The following is an 18,871-nucleotide window of genomic DNA, read 5'->3' as shown; positions in this document are numbered from 1 at the left end:
CGGCGTGGGCGGGGCCGGCGCTCTGACAGGCAGCGCTGACGGCCTATCAGGAGCAGCGTGGCTTTTGCCCAAACTCGTGTTCTTCCTGGAAAGAAGGTTGGTACATAAACACAGGCACTGAGACGACTTCCAGAATATTCCCTTCAGGTGTTAATTACAGACTTGTCTTGGCTGTTTGTACATTAACTTTTCAAATACGTTTCAGGTATCTGAAATAAATAACCATCTCGTCTCAGATAGCAGGAAAGCATGCTTAAAAGGGGAGCAACTTGCTTTTATCGTCCTTGACTTTTCTGAACAATTTCCAAGGAAACTCTGGCTTCAAATACTGGAATGGGTTCATTCAACTGAGATCTGGGAGATAAAATTAAAACTGAACAACTTGCTTTTTCTTTCCTTGATTTTTCTGAACACCTTCCATGGAGACTTTGGCCTCGTACGGCGGGATGGGTTCGTCCAGACGAGGCCTGCGGAAGAGAGACGATCAGACAAGCAGACACAGGCTGGGCGCGGAGACCTGCGTATGCCATCGCATCACTTTAATGCGAACTTGTCCACTAGTGTGTCCACCATCAAAAGTCGTTAAGTTTTTTTTAATGTTTTTTGACTTAGAAACACTGATGTGAGCGAGGCGCGGGTGGCTGCCTCCTGCAGCCCCGGGAGGTGTCTCGCCCCCGATCCTGGGCACGTGCTCGGCGGGAACTGAACCCGCGGCCCGGGTCCCCAGGATGACGGCCAGCCGCGCCACTCAGGCCGACACAAGTGGTTACATTTCAAAGGGGAAATCAGCTCCCTCTTTTTGATAAATAGATAAAAAAAACTTTAACTTTTCCCGCTTCTCAAGCTGTATTTCAGGTTGCTTTGGGAGGGGCGATGAGGTAGGTGTGGAACGGAGTGAGGAAAACTCAGGGACACTTACTGGTGTGTCACCCGGAGAAATGCTAACGCTCTCGCGGGCTTGGCTGGGTGGACAGAGCGTGGGCCTGCGGACTGAAGGGTCCTGGTTGGATCCCAGCCAAGGACATGTGCCGGTTTCGGGCTCGCTATCTCTCCTTCTCCCTTCCTCTCGGAAATCAATAAAAAAAATGTTAGAGAAATGACCGAAACCTGTTTGGCTCAGTGGATAGAGCGTTGGCCTGCGGACTGAGAGGTCCCAGGTTCGATTCCCGTCAAGGGCATGTACCTGGGTTGCGGGCACATCCCCAGTGGGAGATGTGCAGGAGGCAGCTGATCGATGTTTCTCATCGATGTTTCTGACTTTCTGTCTCCCTTCCTCTCTGTAGAAAATCAATAAAATATATTTAAAAAAATGTTAGAGAAATGTTGAGGAGCAGCTATTTAAACAAAATACTAAAATATGGAGGCAATAGGTGTGCTGTGAAAGCTGAAACAAAAATGCCAGCCTTATCCCCTTGAGAACAGGAAAATAAAGAACAACAATGATTTGGTAATTCAGCGTACCTAAAAACACCAGTTGCTAACTTCTCCATCACATCTTTTAAGACACGTAGCTGGAAGAACAGTTAAGGTGGCAATGTGAAAGACAGAAGTTTAAAGAAAAGCAATCAGCCGAAGATGCTAGGCAGTTCACTTTTTAAAAAAATTTTTGTACTCTCAAAATTAAAAAATTGTTACAGACATTCTGTAAGCTGTCAAATTTCTCTAAAAAAGGGGGGGGGGATGGGAAATATGAGAGCGGTGGTAACGTAATAGAGCCTAAACTCCTAAAAACAAGTGATGACAGATGCAAGCCGACTGCCTGTCCTAAGGAATGACTAGGTGTTTTCCAAAGAGACGGTAATGGAACGGTGTCAGGGTTTCACTTTAGCCCCACTTATGTGACTTTGTTAAAAACACCACTTACTGTGGGTGCACATTCATTTACGAAATGGCTATAGACTCCAAATTTGTGTGCACGAAAGTTAATAAACTGTTTGTGTGACATATGCAACTAAGAGAGTCAGAAAACTAACATTTTAAGGAATCTAGTCATTTAATTGAAATTTGAATACTAGAATTGAGAGTCTATGATTCTATGTAATTGCACTGGAGAACTATTTATGATCGTAATTGGAAGGAGAACTCTGTTAAATCACAAGCAGCAACACCTGGGAGAGGCTTGCATAAGTGAGACTAAAGTCTGATTTAGGACTTGAGAAAATGTAAATTAAAAAATATGAACATAATACATTTTAAAGATTTAAGGGACCTAAAGAATATGGATTTTACTTATTTATACTATAAATTCTCTTTCTACTTCTGTTAATGAAATTGCCAACAGTAAGCATAAGAGAGAGTATTTGTGCCGTGTATTTTTGATTTTTGAAAACTTAACATCATTTCATTTAAACGTGTTACGTGTCAACATGGTCCATGGGTTTGTTGAATAGGTTAAAGTCATGTCTGGAGGGGAAGGGAGGGCAGCTGAGAGAATTAAGTGACAGGCTAAGCAGCCAGCCTGTATTATGACATGTAAAATTCAAAATATGCTACTACTTTTAATACATGTTGTTCCTCTGTTGTTAATACATAATGGTATTCTTGATTACTATAATGTCATTGGACATTTAAGTTGCTTTAAATTGAAATTCAAACAAAATTCTAGAAAGTTAAAGATTTAGTTTATTTTCTAAATTTAATAGGAAAATATTTAATCAGAAATAGTTTAATCTCATTCACTCGCTACATTAAGGGACTTTTCTGATTTGAAATGCGCTCTTTAAAACTCAACTACGCACACACTAAGGAAACCCTAACTGAAGGCTCTGCACCTCGGACTTGCTCCTAGGCCAGTGATGGCGAACCTATGACACGCGTGTCAGAGTGACACGCGAACTCATTTTTTTGGTTGATTTTTCTTTGTTAAATGGCATTTAAATATATAAAATAAGTATCAAAAATATAAGTCTTTGTTTTACTATGGTTGCAAATATCAAAAACTTTCTATATGTGACACGCACCAGAGTTAAGTTAGGGTTTTTCAAAATGCTGACACGCCGAGCTCAGAGGTTCGCCATCACTGGCCTGGGGCTGCCCTTGTACACGTCACTCACGGAACTGCACACTCTCAGCGCCACGGAAGGGAGCCAGCGAGGCCAGCATGGGGCTCTTCACGCACACGGACACTATTAAGTTACGAGAACTTATTTTTTACCCAATTTCTTAAAAATTTTACCCAGTGCAGCTGCCTTTAGGACAGTCAACTTAGAAATAAGGGGTTTATCTGTAAGTTCACCTTGCTCTAAAGAGGTTTGGACCTTTCTTTTGGAACAGCTTTCAGATTCTCATGAAAACTTTCATTACTTTTACTCAAACTAGAATGATTTGGCTTCCTTTGCCAGATTTGTCTCCGAGGAACTTCCATTTACAAAAATCAAACTCATCCTCAGTTGATGAAGATTTCCTAGCATTGGTAATCTTAAAAACACCCCCAAACTCTTTAACTGAGACATGTGTTCTGAAACGCTGTGCACAGTGGAGCCACCGCAGGTGTAAGAACGCCAGCTCTCACGGTGACGCGGAGTTTCCATAAGCCAGGGCCAAACCAAAACAAACTCGCCCGTGGCACTACGGCTCATCTCCCATTCAGAAACACATGAGACTGCCTGGGTACGATTCCAGCCTGGCCACTCGCTAGCTGAATCCCTGGGCTTGTATTAATTAACCTTTCTACAATTCAGTTCTTTCACCTGGGAACTAGGAATGATAATACTATTACACCTCAGGGGGTGGTTTCAATATTTAAGTAAATTAATACCTACACAGCCTGTGGAACATTGTTTGGCATGATCAATGAAAGTTAGCTATTATTTATTAGTACCATTATTAAAGAACTTAATTATGATAATGCAAGGTAAATGTCAAGCCAGAAACTCAAGTCAGTAGAAAAAAAGGATATAAAGGTATTTTCCTTGTTGGACATTTGACAAATTCCAGACTTCGTCGTTAAGGAACGCCACCGTTGCTCCCTTGAGGAAGAGGCAGTGGCTGTCTGGAGGATCCAGCTTGGACAGAATGCAGAAAGACTGGTCAGCACTGAGCTTAACAGCAGAAAGAGGACTGGTATCTTGAGCCAGAAAAATTCTACACAAATTAAATAATACCCAAATCATAAATAACCAGCACACAAACTTAATAACAATCTGTGAGTCATGTTTTCTTTTGCATTTCATTCTCCAAAATGATGAAATAGCAAGGTGACATGCAAGGCCAGCCAGAAACCTGATGATGCAGTAGTAAAGCGTGTGTTAGATTTCTGGCTGCTACTTCCCAGTCATTTTCATGAGGATGTCAGAAAATCATGAAGACTTGGTATATGAAAATTATGGTATTTGCATATCAACCATGATAAAAATATTTAATTTCAATTCTATTAAGAAATGTATTTTTGGGAGACTGTGTATCTGATATAATAAAAGTCTAATATGCAGATTGACCGAATGGCAGAACGACCAGTTGCTATGATGTGCACTGACTGCCAGGGGGCAGAGGCTCAATGCAGGAGCTGCCCCTGGTGGTCAGTGTGCTCCCACAGGGGGAGCGCTGCTCAGCCAGAAGCCAGGCTCATGGTTGGTAAGCGCAGCTACGGTGGCGGGAGCCTCTCCCGCTTCTGCGGCAGTGCTAAGGAGCAATGAGCCAAGCGGTAAGGAGCAGCAAGGAGGCGGGCAGGAAGGAGCCAGGGATCCTGGACTGCAAGAGGGATGTCTGACTGCCGGCTTGGACAGACATTCCGAGTGGTCCCAGACTGTGAGAGGGCACAGGCCGGGCTAGGGACCCACCCCCAGTGCATGAATTTCGTGGACCGGGCCTCTAATAAAAATACACACACACACACATTCCGATTAGAACAATTAGGAAATTGTGATAATTTTATATAGAAATATTTTGCTAAGTATATGTCAGTGTTTGTTACTAAGAAAAAATCCTTGCTCTGGCTTGTTTGGTTGCAGCATTGGCCCATACACCAAAAGGTTGCAGGTTTGATTCCCAGTCAGGGCACATATGGGAGGCAACCAATTGATGTTTCTCTTTCATATCAATATTTCTCTCTTTCCCCTCCTCTCTCTCTCAAATCAATAAAAAAAAACATATCCTTGGGTGAGGATTAAAAAAATCCTATTTCAAATATTAAATTCAGAAGTCACTGCATCCAAACTCCTAAATAAGTTAAATGAACTCCTCTACTAAGCACTTTTTCAACATTTTGGCCAACATGTAGCTAAAGTGTAAAAACTATCTTTCTTTAAAAAAATAGGGTATAATTCAGAATTTACACAAATTTGGCCACATTTTGCCTTCAAAGACCTAGGCATTATTCTTTGTTAACTGTACCCTTTTGGTGGAAGAGTCATGCTTTACTGTTTCTAGTCGTACCTGCAGGTTTTCTTCTGTCGTCACCCAATGGCCTCCGACACCCAGAAGTGTGAGGATATCATGCTTATGTGGTAGTAGTTGTAACTCTGCAGCTGGTTCATCATCTTTACTATATAATCTCACTTACAAGGGAATAGTTAAAAAAAGAGAGTAAAGAAATACGTATTTTAGTCATCTGATGAAAATTTATTCTTCAAACAAGTTCTCTTTCCTTTTTAATGTAGGAATGAGAAAGCATTTCTTTAAGAAAAAGTCAACACAATGTATTCAGACACCTTAAAAATATACTTTTTCATTAAAACTGGTCATAAACTTTACTCCAGATTTAATTATAAGTGAAATAACTAAAGAAAAATAGTGTTTTTCAGCCCTGGCTGGTTTGGCTCAGTAGATAGAGCATTGGCCCTTGGACAGAAGGGTCAAGGGTTTGATTCTGGCCAAGCGTGCGTACCTCAGTTGCAGATCCCCAGTTGCAGACCCCCAACCAGGTGCGTGTGGGAGGCTCTCACATCAATGTTTCTCTATATCTCTCCCACTCCCTTCCACTCTCTAAAAATCAATGGAAAAATATCCTTGGGTGAGGATTAACAAAAGAACAACAACAAAAAAAGTAAAACAACTACGAAGAAAGTCTTTTTTCATTTGAGAACCAGGCAAGGTAATGCAACATGGAACTAAGTCTGATAGTTTTAACCATAACCTCAGTCGCTTGATACTTTGGGAAAAGTTGACCTCTGATTAAGGAATGCATAGACTCAAGATGGTCATACTTTGACATAATTATTGAAATTTCAACTTGAGAAGCTAAGGAAGTATACATTCGCTTCCACTGAAAGATTTTTTTGTAGTGAATTTAAAATCCTGAAAATACTGGCAAAAAGAAGCACATATGATGGCCGCATGTAGCTGTATTCACCATGATTCTCACGGTAGAGGATAAATTCTAATGAAGTGTAAGCAGAATGCCTTTGCAGATGGTAAAACCTATCCTTTAGGTGAGATGGCACGACCTAACTGTACAAATTAGGTGCTAAACAGCAAAAGTGCAAGGAGGGTGAAAGTGGAACAGAATTCTCTTCGTTTTTCAAAGAGAGACTGTATAAGTCAACCAGCCAGTAGAGGGCCGTATATAGCAAAAGCATCTGGCTGAGACTAAACTAATGTGCATCATGTGGGAAACATGGAAGAGATCATGTTTGTAGATTCTTGTAGGGATACTTCAATCCAATCCTATACTTTAAAAGGCAAGCATGCTCTCTCTTCCAGACAGAGTTTACAATGGGATAAATTGAAGAAGTGCCAATTTAAATATGAAAGTTTAAAAGAACCCAAAACTAAACAGCAATTTAATAAATATGTTAAAAATTATTTCCTGAAAAAAATATGTATTTAAAAAATTATATATATATATAGATTGATTGATTTCAGAGAGGAAGGGAGAAGGAGATAGAAACATCAATGATGAAAGAGAATCATTGATTGGCTGCCTTCTGCACACACCAAACTGGGGATTGAACCTGCAACCTGGGCATGTGCCCTTGACCAGAATCGAACCTGGAACCCTTCAGTCTGCAGGCCAATGCTCCATCCACAGAGCCAAACCAGCTGAGGCTGTTTTGTTTTTCCTAAAATTCAGCCATGACACTAAAATTGCACAGACTACTGATTTAGTAAAGCACCTACCTCCAGCGTCTAGGACAATGTCGACTCCCAGGCCACCTGTTTCTTCTAAACAGTTTTCAGCAACATGGGCTTTCCCACCGGACACGTCGATCACTCGGGCTGCAAAGGACAGGAAGTCAGGCAACTGCATGCTCTCTGTGTGATCAGCACCAGCCAGAGGGAAAGCAAGAGCAAGCACCTGTTCTCTGACATGAACTAACGGCTTCAAACAATTACTGAATCCAAATTATACTTTGTTCTCATCCAACCCGATATCGGTAAGGATCCATTTAAATGAAGGGACTGGCATATTCAATGAAATAAAATACAAGCATTTTGTGGCTAGCGTGTCCCAAGGCTGGTCTGCTTACACAGGAGACTGTCCTCTGTACCTTATATTGCCAGAACTGAGAACCTATAAAACCAGAGGTATATGTACATTAAGACATGATCTGAAAGATTAAGTAATTTTTAAGTATGTTCAGATTTAATAGAGTTTAGAGCTAAACAGTACAAAATCTATTTGGGCGACATGATACTTCTCTATTAGAGGCTGTTTTCTTCTTTCTCAATCACAGAACTCCCTGCACCTCCCCTACCTGCGGTTTCCCGTTAGCCATAGGGCTGTTGAGGACTCAGTGATGTTATCCATACTAACACCCAACAACCACTGCTTGCCTGCCGGCCTGCCTGCCTGCTCAGTTACACTCCGCTCATCCTCTTTCTCTTCATCTGTTAAACTCCAGTGTTCACTCTGTGACTCCAGTCTATTCAATTCCATTCCTCTCTTTCTCTTTTCCTTTTTCAATCTATTTCCTTTCTCCACTTGCTGTCCAGATAAGTTCACTCTTTTCAAGGGCTCTGAGTCTCCTCCACGCCCTACTCATCATAAACTCTATCTGATGTGTGCTTCTGTATAAGTGGCCACCCCCTTCCTCGAACATCACAGAAAACAGACAACTTTGGAGGTAAACCACTGGGTCAGGCCGGCGGAGAAACATGCCAAGGATGCAAAACACACTGATTTATTAACTGAAACCAAAGAGGCACCAGGTATTTCTAAATTGTTTCAAAGTTCACCTCATTCAAACTTGGCTAAGTTGATAACAATGGGACAAAGAAGAAGAAAAAACATTGAAAAAAAATAGGTTTAAAAAACAAAATAATTAGCCCTAACCGGTTTGGCTCAGTGGATAGAGCATCGGCCTGCGGACTCAAAGGTCCCAGGTTTGATTCCCGTCAAGGGCATGTACCTTTGTTGCAGGCTCATCCCCAGTAGGGAGTGTGCAGGAGGCAGCTCATCGATGTTTCTCTCTCATCGATGTTTCTGGCTATCTCTCTCCCTTCCTCTCTGTAAAAAAATCAATTAAAATATATTAAAAACAAAACAATTCATTAAAACTATTACTTGAGTAAACTTAGACTTAGCACAGACACTAAGTGCATTTTAAAAGGTGCTGCGCCTTCGGGTTTTGTTTGAGTCTGTGTTGAGTGGGGTTACCCACCGAGAGCAGGCCTGAGTCCTTCCAGGTACTGCTTGTCTTCCGGGCTGCACGCTGTGGAAATCACTTTGGCTCCTCTGTGGTGCGCTAACTGAATAGCTATTGTCCCAAGCGCCTGTGTGGAAAACACACAGTAGGCTCACACACATGGGGCAGAGGCCACCTCTACATTGTCTTACAGGCTGTTCAATAAAGTGGAAGACGTTAGTGGTACTTCCGTACATTTCTAAATGTTATCTGGCAGCAGAGGGAAAGCAATACGGAGAAGCTAAGCAGGATCTAACAGCTGATTGGCTTCCTTCCTCAGAAGGGGCAGAGAGCGCCTGGGCCCTGCTCTCACCCAGCCTCACCAGAAATGCTTTCCAGGATGGAGCCGAGTCACAAAGCAGCTCTGGGGTGAGAAAGGGGCCTTTCAGGGCCTTCTGCAAGTCCAGGGAGCACGCGGGAGGGCCACGGCACCTCAGCCCCGGCCTTCCTTTTGCTGACCTGGGCGGGTGGGGGGGAGGCCGGGAAGTTCTGCTGTCCCGGTGTGAGCACCCGGCTGAAAGCACTGCTGAGGACAGTTCTGGCTTTTTTCAAAGAGAAGCATTTCAGCAACCGCCAGATAGAAAGTAAAACTGTGAAAGCACCCAGGTTTTGTAACATTTGTGTAATTTATGTGTATACATACATGTTTTAATCCTCACCTGAAGGATGTTTTTATTGATTTTAGAGAAAGAGAGGGAGAAGGGAGAGGGAAGGAGGGAGGAAGAGAGAGAGAAAGAGAGAGAAAGAGAGAGAGAGAGAGAGAGAGACATGGATGTGAGAACTATCCATCCGTTGCCTCCTGTACGCCCCTGACTGGGGATCAAACCTGAAATCTAGGTATGTGCCCTAACCAGGAATCGAACCCACAACATTTGATGTATGGGATGATGTTCCAATCAACTGAGCCACCCGGCCAGGGCAGATTATAATGTTTTTATGTATTTGTTTTTAGTGTAGAATTATTTTTTTGATGATGCAGGTAAAATGTTTAAAGTAGCACATATTTGCATCTATAAATGCAACACCTTGTTAACATAAGTGCAAATGTGAGGGATATGATATGAAGTTGGTAGGGAGTTCTGAGGTATGGCTTCAAAGACTTCATGAGCTATTTCAGGCTTTGTGTGACTGGCATGAAAACATTTGTTTGCTTTTGTAATTACTAGCACATTCAAAGTAAGAAACTTGCTGCTTATTTTCACAAAATAGGAATTTGGTAAAAAATATAAAAATCAGTGACTAAGCTACTGGCAAAGACCTTATGCTAGTAAATGGAGGGCCCGTTCCTACGTTGCTGCGCTTTGGCCTGTTTCTGAGCAAACTGTTAGCACCTACGCTGGCTCCGTCCATGACCAGCACCCACTTCCCGGGGGAGAGCCGCGAAAGGTAGTGCAGAGCGGTGTAGGCTCGCACCCCGTCCCGAATGGTCCCAGCGGCTTCTGTCCACGACACTTTTTCTGGCTTGTGAACTATCACAAAGAACAGGAAACAATCCGTTAGCAAGTCCCGCTGGTCTTGGCTCCTGGGCCTGGGCATTCCCACCAGGGCCCTGGTCCTGGCCTCCACCCCTACCGCGCGGTTTTCCTGCCGCCGTCCCGCCCAAGCGTAAGCCCCTCACCCACAGCCTCGTCTCCCACCAGGTCACTTCTCTTTTTAAATTGATATGATTGACATCAGAGGTCACCACCATCCTAACTTAATTTCTTATTTGCTTCCATAGGTTAGTCCTCCAGTATTCGTTCCTAAATAAGGTAAGTCAGTTCTGCCTGGCTCTAAGCTTTACCTAGATGCAGCCATGTCCATACGCGTTGTTTTCTGTCTTGCTTTTTATGCCCGGCGTTGTTTTTAACACACGCCTACTCGGGTTATCTGTTCTCCCGTCGAGGAGCGGCTGTGTGGTGTCTGTTTCGGGGCAGTGATAAACAGTGCTCTTGTGGGAAAGATAGTGCTACACGGGTGCCCACTGCCTCTAGGCCAGGGGTGGGCAAACTTTTTGACTCGAGGGCCACCATGGGTTCTTAACCTGGACCGGAGGCCGGAACAAAAGCATGGATGGAGTGTTTGTGTGAACTAATATAAATTCAAAGTAAACATCATTACATAAAAGGGTACGGTCTTTTTCTTTTTTTTAGTTTTATTCATTTCAAACGGCTGATCCAGCCCGCGGGCCGTAGTTTGCCCACGGCTGCTCTAGGCTGTTCTCTTAGGAACAGAACCCTCAGGTCCCGGTTACCTGCCACTTCACCACACCCGCCCAAGGGCCTGTGTGAGCTCCTCTCCCAAGCTGTGTACTAGGTAAAGTGAGAAAGGATTGCTTGTGCTGTGAAAAGGCATTAAAACAGCCAAACATACTAAGCTAATTAGCACGTCATTAGTCATGTGCTACACAGTGTGGTGCTGTCACCACCCTTGGAGCCTTGGCCTGAGTGTACATTTCTACCATCCGGTGGGTGTGAGGTTTTCCTTGGGTTTGAACTTGCTTTCCCCAATACTGATGAAGGCGAGCATCTTGCCGTGTTTCTTGGCCATTTGTTCAAGTGTGTCATCAATTTTTCTTTGTATTGTCTTTTTCTTATTATAGGAATTTTTTATATATTCTAAATGAATTATTTGTTTATGCATTATAAATATTATTTTCAACTCTGGCGTCTCTTTTCAATCTTTTTAAGTGTCTTTGAAAAATAGAAATGTATCAGAATGACCTTTTAAAACATAAATAACATCCTAACACTTCTCTGCTTGGAAGTCATCCATGGCTTTCCACTGTATTGGGAACAAATGCAAACTTCTAATACAATTTATTTTTAATTAAAAAAATTTTTAAATGTATTGATTTTGAGAGAGAGAGAAACATGGATTTGTTGTCCCACTTATGTATGCATTCATTGGTTGATCCTGGTATGTTGACCAGGGGACCGAACCTGCAACCTCTGCATTGGTTAGGACCACACTCTACCCAGTGAGCAACCCAACCAGAGAGCTCTATCGAGCTGACCATCGAGCTGCTCCTCGTGTTTCATTATTGAATGTTCGTTTTGTCTTTATTTTGTACACTGAATGTGATCTTCTCACAGTGCAGTCAATCCTTTCTCACGTTACCTCAAAACCCGTTGTATAACACTTTCCATAGCCTCTACCAGCCCTTTCAATGTTTCCTCTGATGGCAGCGTCCTCGTTGCTTTTACCGACAACTAGCGCCATCTAGTGGGGAAGCCGAGCATCCACATATACATGGTGAAAATGTTACAACAGACAAGCAAGGCGGTGAAACAGCAAAACGTAAGCTAATTAGCATGTAATCAATCATGTGCTACATAACGATGTTTGTCACCAATGGGTCACATATATGACGGTGGGATCACATATAATCACATAAAATTATAATGGAGCTGAAAAATTCCTACTGCATAGTGACCGCTTACAAAACCCATTCCTCACGTTTGTGGTGATGCTGGTGTAAACACACCTAGCACACTGCCAGGTATATAACAGTACAGCGTAGCCCTGGCCGGTTGCTTAGTGGTTAGAGCACTGACACACAGACCTAAGGGTCTCAGGTTCGATTCCCAGTCAAGGGCATATACCTCGGTTTGATCTTTGGCCCCAGTAGGGGGTTCGTGTGGGAGGCAACCAATTGATGGGACTCTCTCATGTCGATGTCTCTCCCCCGCCCCCGCCCATCTCTGTCTCTCTCTCTCTACCTCTCTAAAAATCAATGGAAAAAATATCCTCAGGTGAGGATTAAAAAAAAACCGAGACTGCGATGATGGGTGTATAACTCTTTAAATATATTAAAAACCACAGATTCCTACACTTTAAATGGGTGCATTATATGGTATGTGGTTTAAATCTGGCTAAAGGATGAGTGTACATTCTTTTGGCCAGATTTTGACAGACCCAGATTCCTGCTCTGTATTTAAATTCCAAAAGATAGAAGAAAAAGTACAGCACATACAGTATGTACAGTACACCACACTGGATAATGGTAACAAACAACTATGTTGGTTTAGGTATTTACTATTTTTTAATTGTTATTTTAGAGTGAACTCTTTCTACGGATAAGAAAAAATTTGCGGTAAAGTAGGATGCTATGTATACCTGCAGCAGCCTCGTACATCTCGTGCTCACCACGTCTCTTAATTGCATCATGCTATTTTGTGCTCGATGTGATCTCATGTTTTGTAAAGTGATGTGCTGTACAGGCTTGTAGCCCAGGAGCAATGGCTGCTCCTACCACACAGCCCAGGTGTGTAGAAGGCTATGCCTCCAGCTGTGTGTCAGAGCCTCTAGGGTGTTCGCCTGACAGTGCACTTGCCTCATTTCTCAGGTTGCACCCCCTCGTTAAGTGGTGCATGACTATCATTAATTTGTCTGAGACCATGTTGTTAACAGTTTGAATGTCAGACATTCCATGGCTGATACATAGACAGGCCATCTTGAGGGCACCTAGGTTCCTCCATTAGTGCTTGTTTAGTTTACACACAACTTACTTACATGGAATTTTGGGGAACACGTTCCATCTTAATAATTGGGATTACCATTTTCATTAAAAACACACACACAAGTGGTCCTTAAAAAAATACTAACAGTAATACAATTATATTTAAGATCGCAATGGCTCTGAAATTGCATTGTTAGATAACGCTCATCATTTTCTATGCATTTGTACCAATTTATGCTTCTGTGTGCATAAAAGGTCCCACTGCTGCACACCCTTGCTGACCCTCGGAATGGTGAGATTTTATAACTGTCCGTCCTGTGGTGCATAGTGACATCTCTAAGTGGTTTTAATTCGCTTTTCCCTGATTGCTAAGGAGATGCCGGGACTTTTCACAATGGCTTCATGCAGTATGTCTGTGTTTATATTTTAATTTAAATATTCAAGTAAATTAATATAAGAAAAATTAAAAATTAACATTTCACTTAAACTGAACACTTATCAAAATATATTAGCAATAGCAACCAAAGACAAGTGTTCTTGGTTCTTTCCTGTTTAGACTCTACATGGATTTTCTAGATTTAAAAAGAAATTTGATTTGTTGATTTTCGAGGGAGACATCGATTTGTTGTTCCACTTATTTATGTATTCATTGGTTGATTCTTGTATGGGCCCTGACCGGAGATCGAACCTGCAACTTTGGTCTATTGGGATGACGCTCTAACCAACTGAGCTAGCTGGCCAGGGCTAAAATTAATTGTAAATGAACATTTCCAATTTCAATTAATAACCAAGCATAAAAAAATATAAATTTTTTATTGGGAATATAATTTTAGAGAGAGAAACTTCTTTTCAAACCTCTAACCAGGAGCTGTGTGAATGAAACTTAAAGGTCTCTATTCTGTTTAGTATGAGTATAAATTTTACGATACGAAATTATAAACTCGAGGTAGTCACATGACCAGCCAACAGTTATTTCCTCTGTGCGCTCACAGTAGATGCAAAGAAATGACGATGTTGCTACACACACCAGCGAAGTGAGAATTACTGAACCCCGCGCCAGAACTGCACATACCCAAGTAGTGCTCATGCACCCGCACAACCTCACAGAGTCCGGGGTCTTCAGAATCCAGGGGTAGGATCCCTGAAAGGAAACAATATTTAAAGTAAAATAAATATAAACACAGACATGCTGCAGACGGCGACACAGGGAAACCATCTCCGAGGGAGTGGCTTCATTGTAAGGAGCGGCGGCGTTAGCCCATCCCGTTCCGCGGGCTGCGGGAAGGCGCGGGAATCACGGGCGTGGGGAAGGGACAGGCTTCGGGGACGTGATGCTCCTCTCACACCAACGTCTCCTGTGCTCTTGTTCTTGCCTTCTCTCCTGTTCTTGCACCTTTGAGGGTGGAGAGAGGATGCTGATACAGAGGCCGGTCCGCCTGGGGGGCACCTGGGTCCCCCACTGAGCGTGTCCCTGATGCGCAGCTGCCTTCCACGGCTGGGGCCGAGCCGCGGTCGCCCACCGGTGGCCCCGGACCACTGGTTGTGCGTGAGGTCCCAAAGGTGGGAGACCGCTGGTCTGGAAGATACCCAGTGCTCCCAACGAAATCCCACTTCTACTTAAGCTCGTCTGCTTTATTTCTGGTCTCTTACAAAAGGAATCTTGAGTAATGCAGTGGCACTGACCTCCTGGCCAGATAAAAAAGATCAGGCAGACAGAAAAAAATTAATTCTTCAAGAAAACACACGTCAGCCGAAACCGGTGTGGCTCAGTGGATGGAGTGAGAGGACTGAGGACTGAGAGGACCCAGGTTCGATTCCAGTCAAGGGCATGTACCTGGGTTGCGGGCACATCCCCAGTAGGGAGTGTGCAGGAGGCAGCTGCTCGATGTTTCTCTCTCACTGATGTTTCTAGCTCTCTATCTCTCTCCCTTCCTCTCTGTAAAAAATCAATAAAATATAAAAAAAAAGAAAAGAAAATACACGTCAAAGGCAATATCGCAAGAAGCTAACAAAAACATTCCGACAAATGAATTCTTAAAGCCTCACGCATGCCATGAAGTTAGCCATTTTCTAGGTTTACATGCATATCTTTATGAATACTTTCTATGGAGAAATGGTCATTTTAAAGACTAGTACGAAAGTCATACTTCATGTTTGTGTCTCTTCCACAAAATACCACATGCGGGCACACAAGTACAGTGCGATTGAAACTTCGTGGCCACACTCAAGAAGCCAAAGAGCCACATGTGGCTCGCAAGCCGCAGTTTGCCGACCACTGGTCTAGGATATATGTAAAGCGTGTGTGTGTGTGTATATGTAAAATAGTATTAACTATGGATTTTAAGAAAATAGTAAATGAAATGTGCCCAGTAAATTCTAGTTGTCTAAGAGCAGTGAGGGAGCGGTCCCGTACAATTCCAGTTGAGGTGCAGAGGGAGCTTCTCCAGAGCCAGGCTGGTCGTGCAGGTGACCTATGAACTTTCTCCGGAGTCTACAGGTCTGCCAGCCCAGGGCTGCGCCAAGCACAGTAACAATAATGGCCTTCTTTTTATCTCACATTGTCCTACAGCCAAATACGGAAACGTTCCCAATGCTCTGCTGCTGAGATCAAACTCCCGATTCCCGTCATCAATGGACTTTTGAGAGCAAATTCCAAAAATCAGGAAAGTGCTTGTATATGAAGCAAGGTCACAGCAAACATTCATAACCGTACAGAGAAAAAAGAGATGATAGTAAAATAGACAACTTACCGACTACTTCATCATCAGGTTGAAAAAATGATACCTTACTTCCAACTAAGGCATAGAGAAAATTAATAATTAATATTGTGAGGTTATTAAATATCATTCTTTTTTAACTATTAAAATAAAAAGGCCCATGGGCTTATAAACAGTTGCTAACTCAGAGAAAAGGCCAAGAATGTGTAGGACATTTTGTTGGCCTATAGAGACTGTTGGTTAGAACATTTCAAATCTGGATTCTCATCCTGGCCGGGTGGCTCCGCTGGTTAGAGCATCATCCCAATACGCCAAGGGTGGGCGTTTGATCCTGGTCAGGGCACACACAAGACCCAACCAATGAGCACAAGTAAGTGGCACGACAAATTGATGTCTCCCTCTCTCAATTCAATCAATAACATTTTTTTAAAATACAGATTCTTTACAAAATTTTCTACAAAATCGGGGCCATATGGCTGTTGACAGCACAGAGAAGAACGTCTCTCTATTTAGGATTAAGGAATAAAGGGAAACAGTCCGCTTCACAGCTCCCGTGATGGTTCCACGGCTTCCCACCCTTGGCCCAAGTTCCCATCGTTATTTTAGTTGCAGAATCTCAGACACACACGGGAAATTGTGGTAAGAGTCACATCGGAAGTTACTTTGATTTGGAATTATGTGCCCAGAACATTTTGGGACTGCACAGAAATGAGAGTGGCACTTTTGGCACATGCAGAGAAAAAGCCTCTACTGGCAGCCAGTTCTTTAGAATATTTTTGTTCAAATAGTTCTGACAGGAAACGCCACCGATGCCCACTGTGCGCAGATTCTCTGACATCACGCTTCATCTTCACAGCACCCCGAGACCTTCTCCTGCCGGGCTCACAGGGGAGCAAACGGCGGAGCCGCGAGGGAGGCGGGCTCTGACATCTGCCGTGGACGCTGGCTCCCCCTGGCCATCCTCCTGCAGTGGCTGTGCCTGCTGGGCCACCGTACTTCTCCTGCTCCTGACCCTCCTCCTCCTGGGACCACTCTGGTCCTTTTTCCTTGGCTTCCTTCACACTCCTCTCGACTGTCCCCCGAATTTGCATTCCCAAGGGTTCCATGCTTATGCATGTGTCCCTTCTCCATTGCTTCTACCCCCGGTGAGTTCATCAGCTTTATTACTTCAAATATAACTACATGCTGACAACTCTCAAATACGCGCACTTCCTGCAGGCTCACCTTTGAGCTTAAGTCACAGTCCTGCTCACTAGATATCTCCAGGGGATATCACTTGCGTACCTTGAGCTCAACAACCATAAAGCTAAACTCTCCGTCTTCCTCCTAATAAAATCCTCTCCCCTTATCAATTGGTGGCACCAATTCATAGCTCAGCCAGAACCCTGGGAGTCACTCCTGGCTCTTGCTGCATTTAATTCCCCTGTTCCGGTCAATCATTAAGCCATGCTGACCACTCCTCAGTATTTCTTGCCTATGCACGTCTTCACCTTTGCCACCAAAGCCTCGGTCATGGACTCTTGTCTCTTGGCTATTGGTCTACAACCCAACCAGCCCTGCTCCCTCCAGCCCGGCTGCCTGCAGTCTGCCCGCATGTGGCTACTCTAACAGCCTCCCGTACAACCCAGGCTGACACAGGAGGCTCTGCCTGGGGCTGGCCCTTGCCCACCCTCATGCCTCATTTTCCCATTTCTTTTTTTTAAAAAATATATTTTATTGATTTCCTACAGAGAGGAAGGGAGAGGGATAGAGAATGGACATGCCCTTGACCGGAATTGAACCTGGGCCCCTTCAGTCTGCAGGCCGATGCTCTATCCACTGAGCCACACTGGTTAGGGCTCCCCCATGTCTTTTTAATCCTGATCTGAGGATATGTTTATTGATTTTAGAGAGAGAGGAAGAGAGAGAGGAAAAAAACATGGATGTGAGAGAAACATCAATCGGTTGTCTCCTATACTCACCCCAACTGGGGGTCGAACCCGAAACCCCGATCTGTGCCCCCACTGGGAGTTGCACCTGCCACCTCTAGGTGCACGGGACCATGCTCTGCCCACCGAGCCACCCGGCAGGGCGTGGCTCGCTTGTTCAGGGGAAAGGAGTCAGCGTCCATATCATCATTGAAGTATCAGGGTTGCTACCTTTTACTCTTCTGCTTCACGAAGTTTCCTCACAAAATGCTTCTGCGCCAAGTATCTTAGCCCAACACCAAACTGCCATTCCCTCCTTTTCTTTAGTCCTTAGTACATGACACGACTCGCCTCTGCCTGCGCTCAGGGCCCCTCCCTGAGCGACCTCCTGCCGCCCGCACTCTCCCGCTCACTCCACGAGCCTCCCCTGCTTCTCGCTGGGCTGGCCCCTGTCCTCGGACCTGGACCTTCGCAGCGCTCCACTCCTGCGCATCTGTCTCTCCCCTACATTATGAACACTTCGTTTTTGGCAATCCAGAAAAAGATTAGAGGATATTTTTCCCCACTGATATTTTAGAGAGCGTGGAAGTGAGGGGGCTGAGAGGGGAGAGAAAGATGATGTGAGAGAGACACATCGATCGGTTGCCTCCAGCAGGTGCCCAACCTGGCAGGGAAAAGGAGGGGCTGGTGCACAGGTCGATGCACTAACCACTGAGCACACAGGCCAGGGCTAGGTTATGAACCCTTTGAGGGGGGGGACGATATCTTATTCATCTTCAGATATCAAGCACTTAGCAAGTGCTCCTTAAATATGGAATAAATGAATAAACCAATGATTGCTCATCTTCTGGCCATTATAATTCTTATTTTTATTTTCCTACAGTGTTTGCAGAAGAAAGGAGAGGGAATGAAATTATGATTTAGCTGTTAGATTACATTGAGAAAGAATCAAATATATTATGATTAAGTATTTAAATAAAATTACAGGCAAAACTTAAATAGTCTAACCACTGTATTCCGTGCTCATTCGCGCACATGCAGAAAGAGCAGCCATGTATTCCCTGATCACGAGCTACCCATCAGCAGCGAACATGAACGGCTGGCCTACTTAGAAACACACTATTTCCAGTCCTTAGCTTCCTGTCCTGCATGCTAACACCATTATTTACTACATAAAACTTAACCATTTTTTGAATTAAGGCAATCATAAAATCTTACTGGTTATTTCTTCCCAGAACCCAT

General features: G+C 43.7%; 1 protein-coding gene across 6 annotated transcripts in view; it reads right to left on the bottom strand.

Annotated features, from left to right (window-relative positions):
• Positions 1–127: 127 nt before the first annotated feature.
• Positions 128–18,871, bottom strand: part of CRYZL1 (crystallin zeta like 1) — a 35,320-nt gene continuing 16,576 nt past the window's right edge. For all 6 annotated transcript variants that reach the window (XM_006753103.2, XM_006753104.2, XM_015560371.1 and 3 more), the window contains 9 exons: positions 15,756–15,800; positions 14,078–14,146; positions 9,900–10,033; positions 8,541–8,652; positions 7,057–7,155; positions 5,374–5,495; positions 3,899–4,004; positions 1,462–1,507; positions 128–467 (listed from right to left, as the gene is read on the bottom strand). In XM_006753103.2, coding sequence (XP_006753166.1) covers positions 368–467; positions 1,462–1,507; positions 3,899–4,004; positions 5,374–5,495; positions 7,057–7,155; positions 8,541–8,652; positions 9,900–10,033; positions 14,078–14,146; positions 15,756–15,800 — 833 coding nt within the window. In that variant the 3' untranslated portion in view covers positions 128–367. The remainder of the gene's footprint in view (positions 468–1,461; positions 1,508–3,898; positions 4,005–5,373; positions 5,496–7,056; positions 7,156–8,540; positions 8,653–9,899; positions 10,034–14,077; positions 14,147–15,755; positions 15,801–18,871) is intronic.

Source organism: Myotis davidii, unplaced genomic scaffold, assembly GCF_000327345.1.
Source record: "Myotis davidii unplaced genomic scaffold, ASM32734v1 scaffold170, whole genome shotgun sequence".
Taxonomy (NCBI): Eukaryota; Metazoa; Chordata; class Mammalia; order Chiroptera; family Vespertilionidae; genus Myotis; species Myotis davidii.
This window is presented reverse-complemented; position numbering and strand designations above follow the sequence as displayed.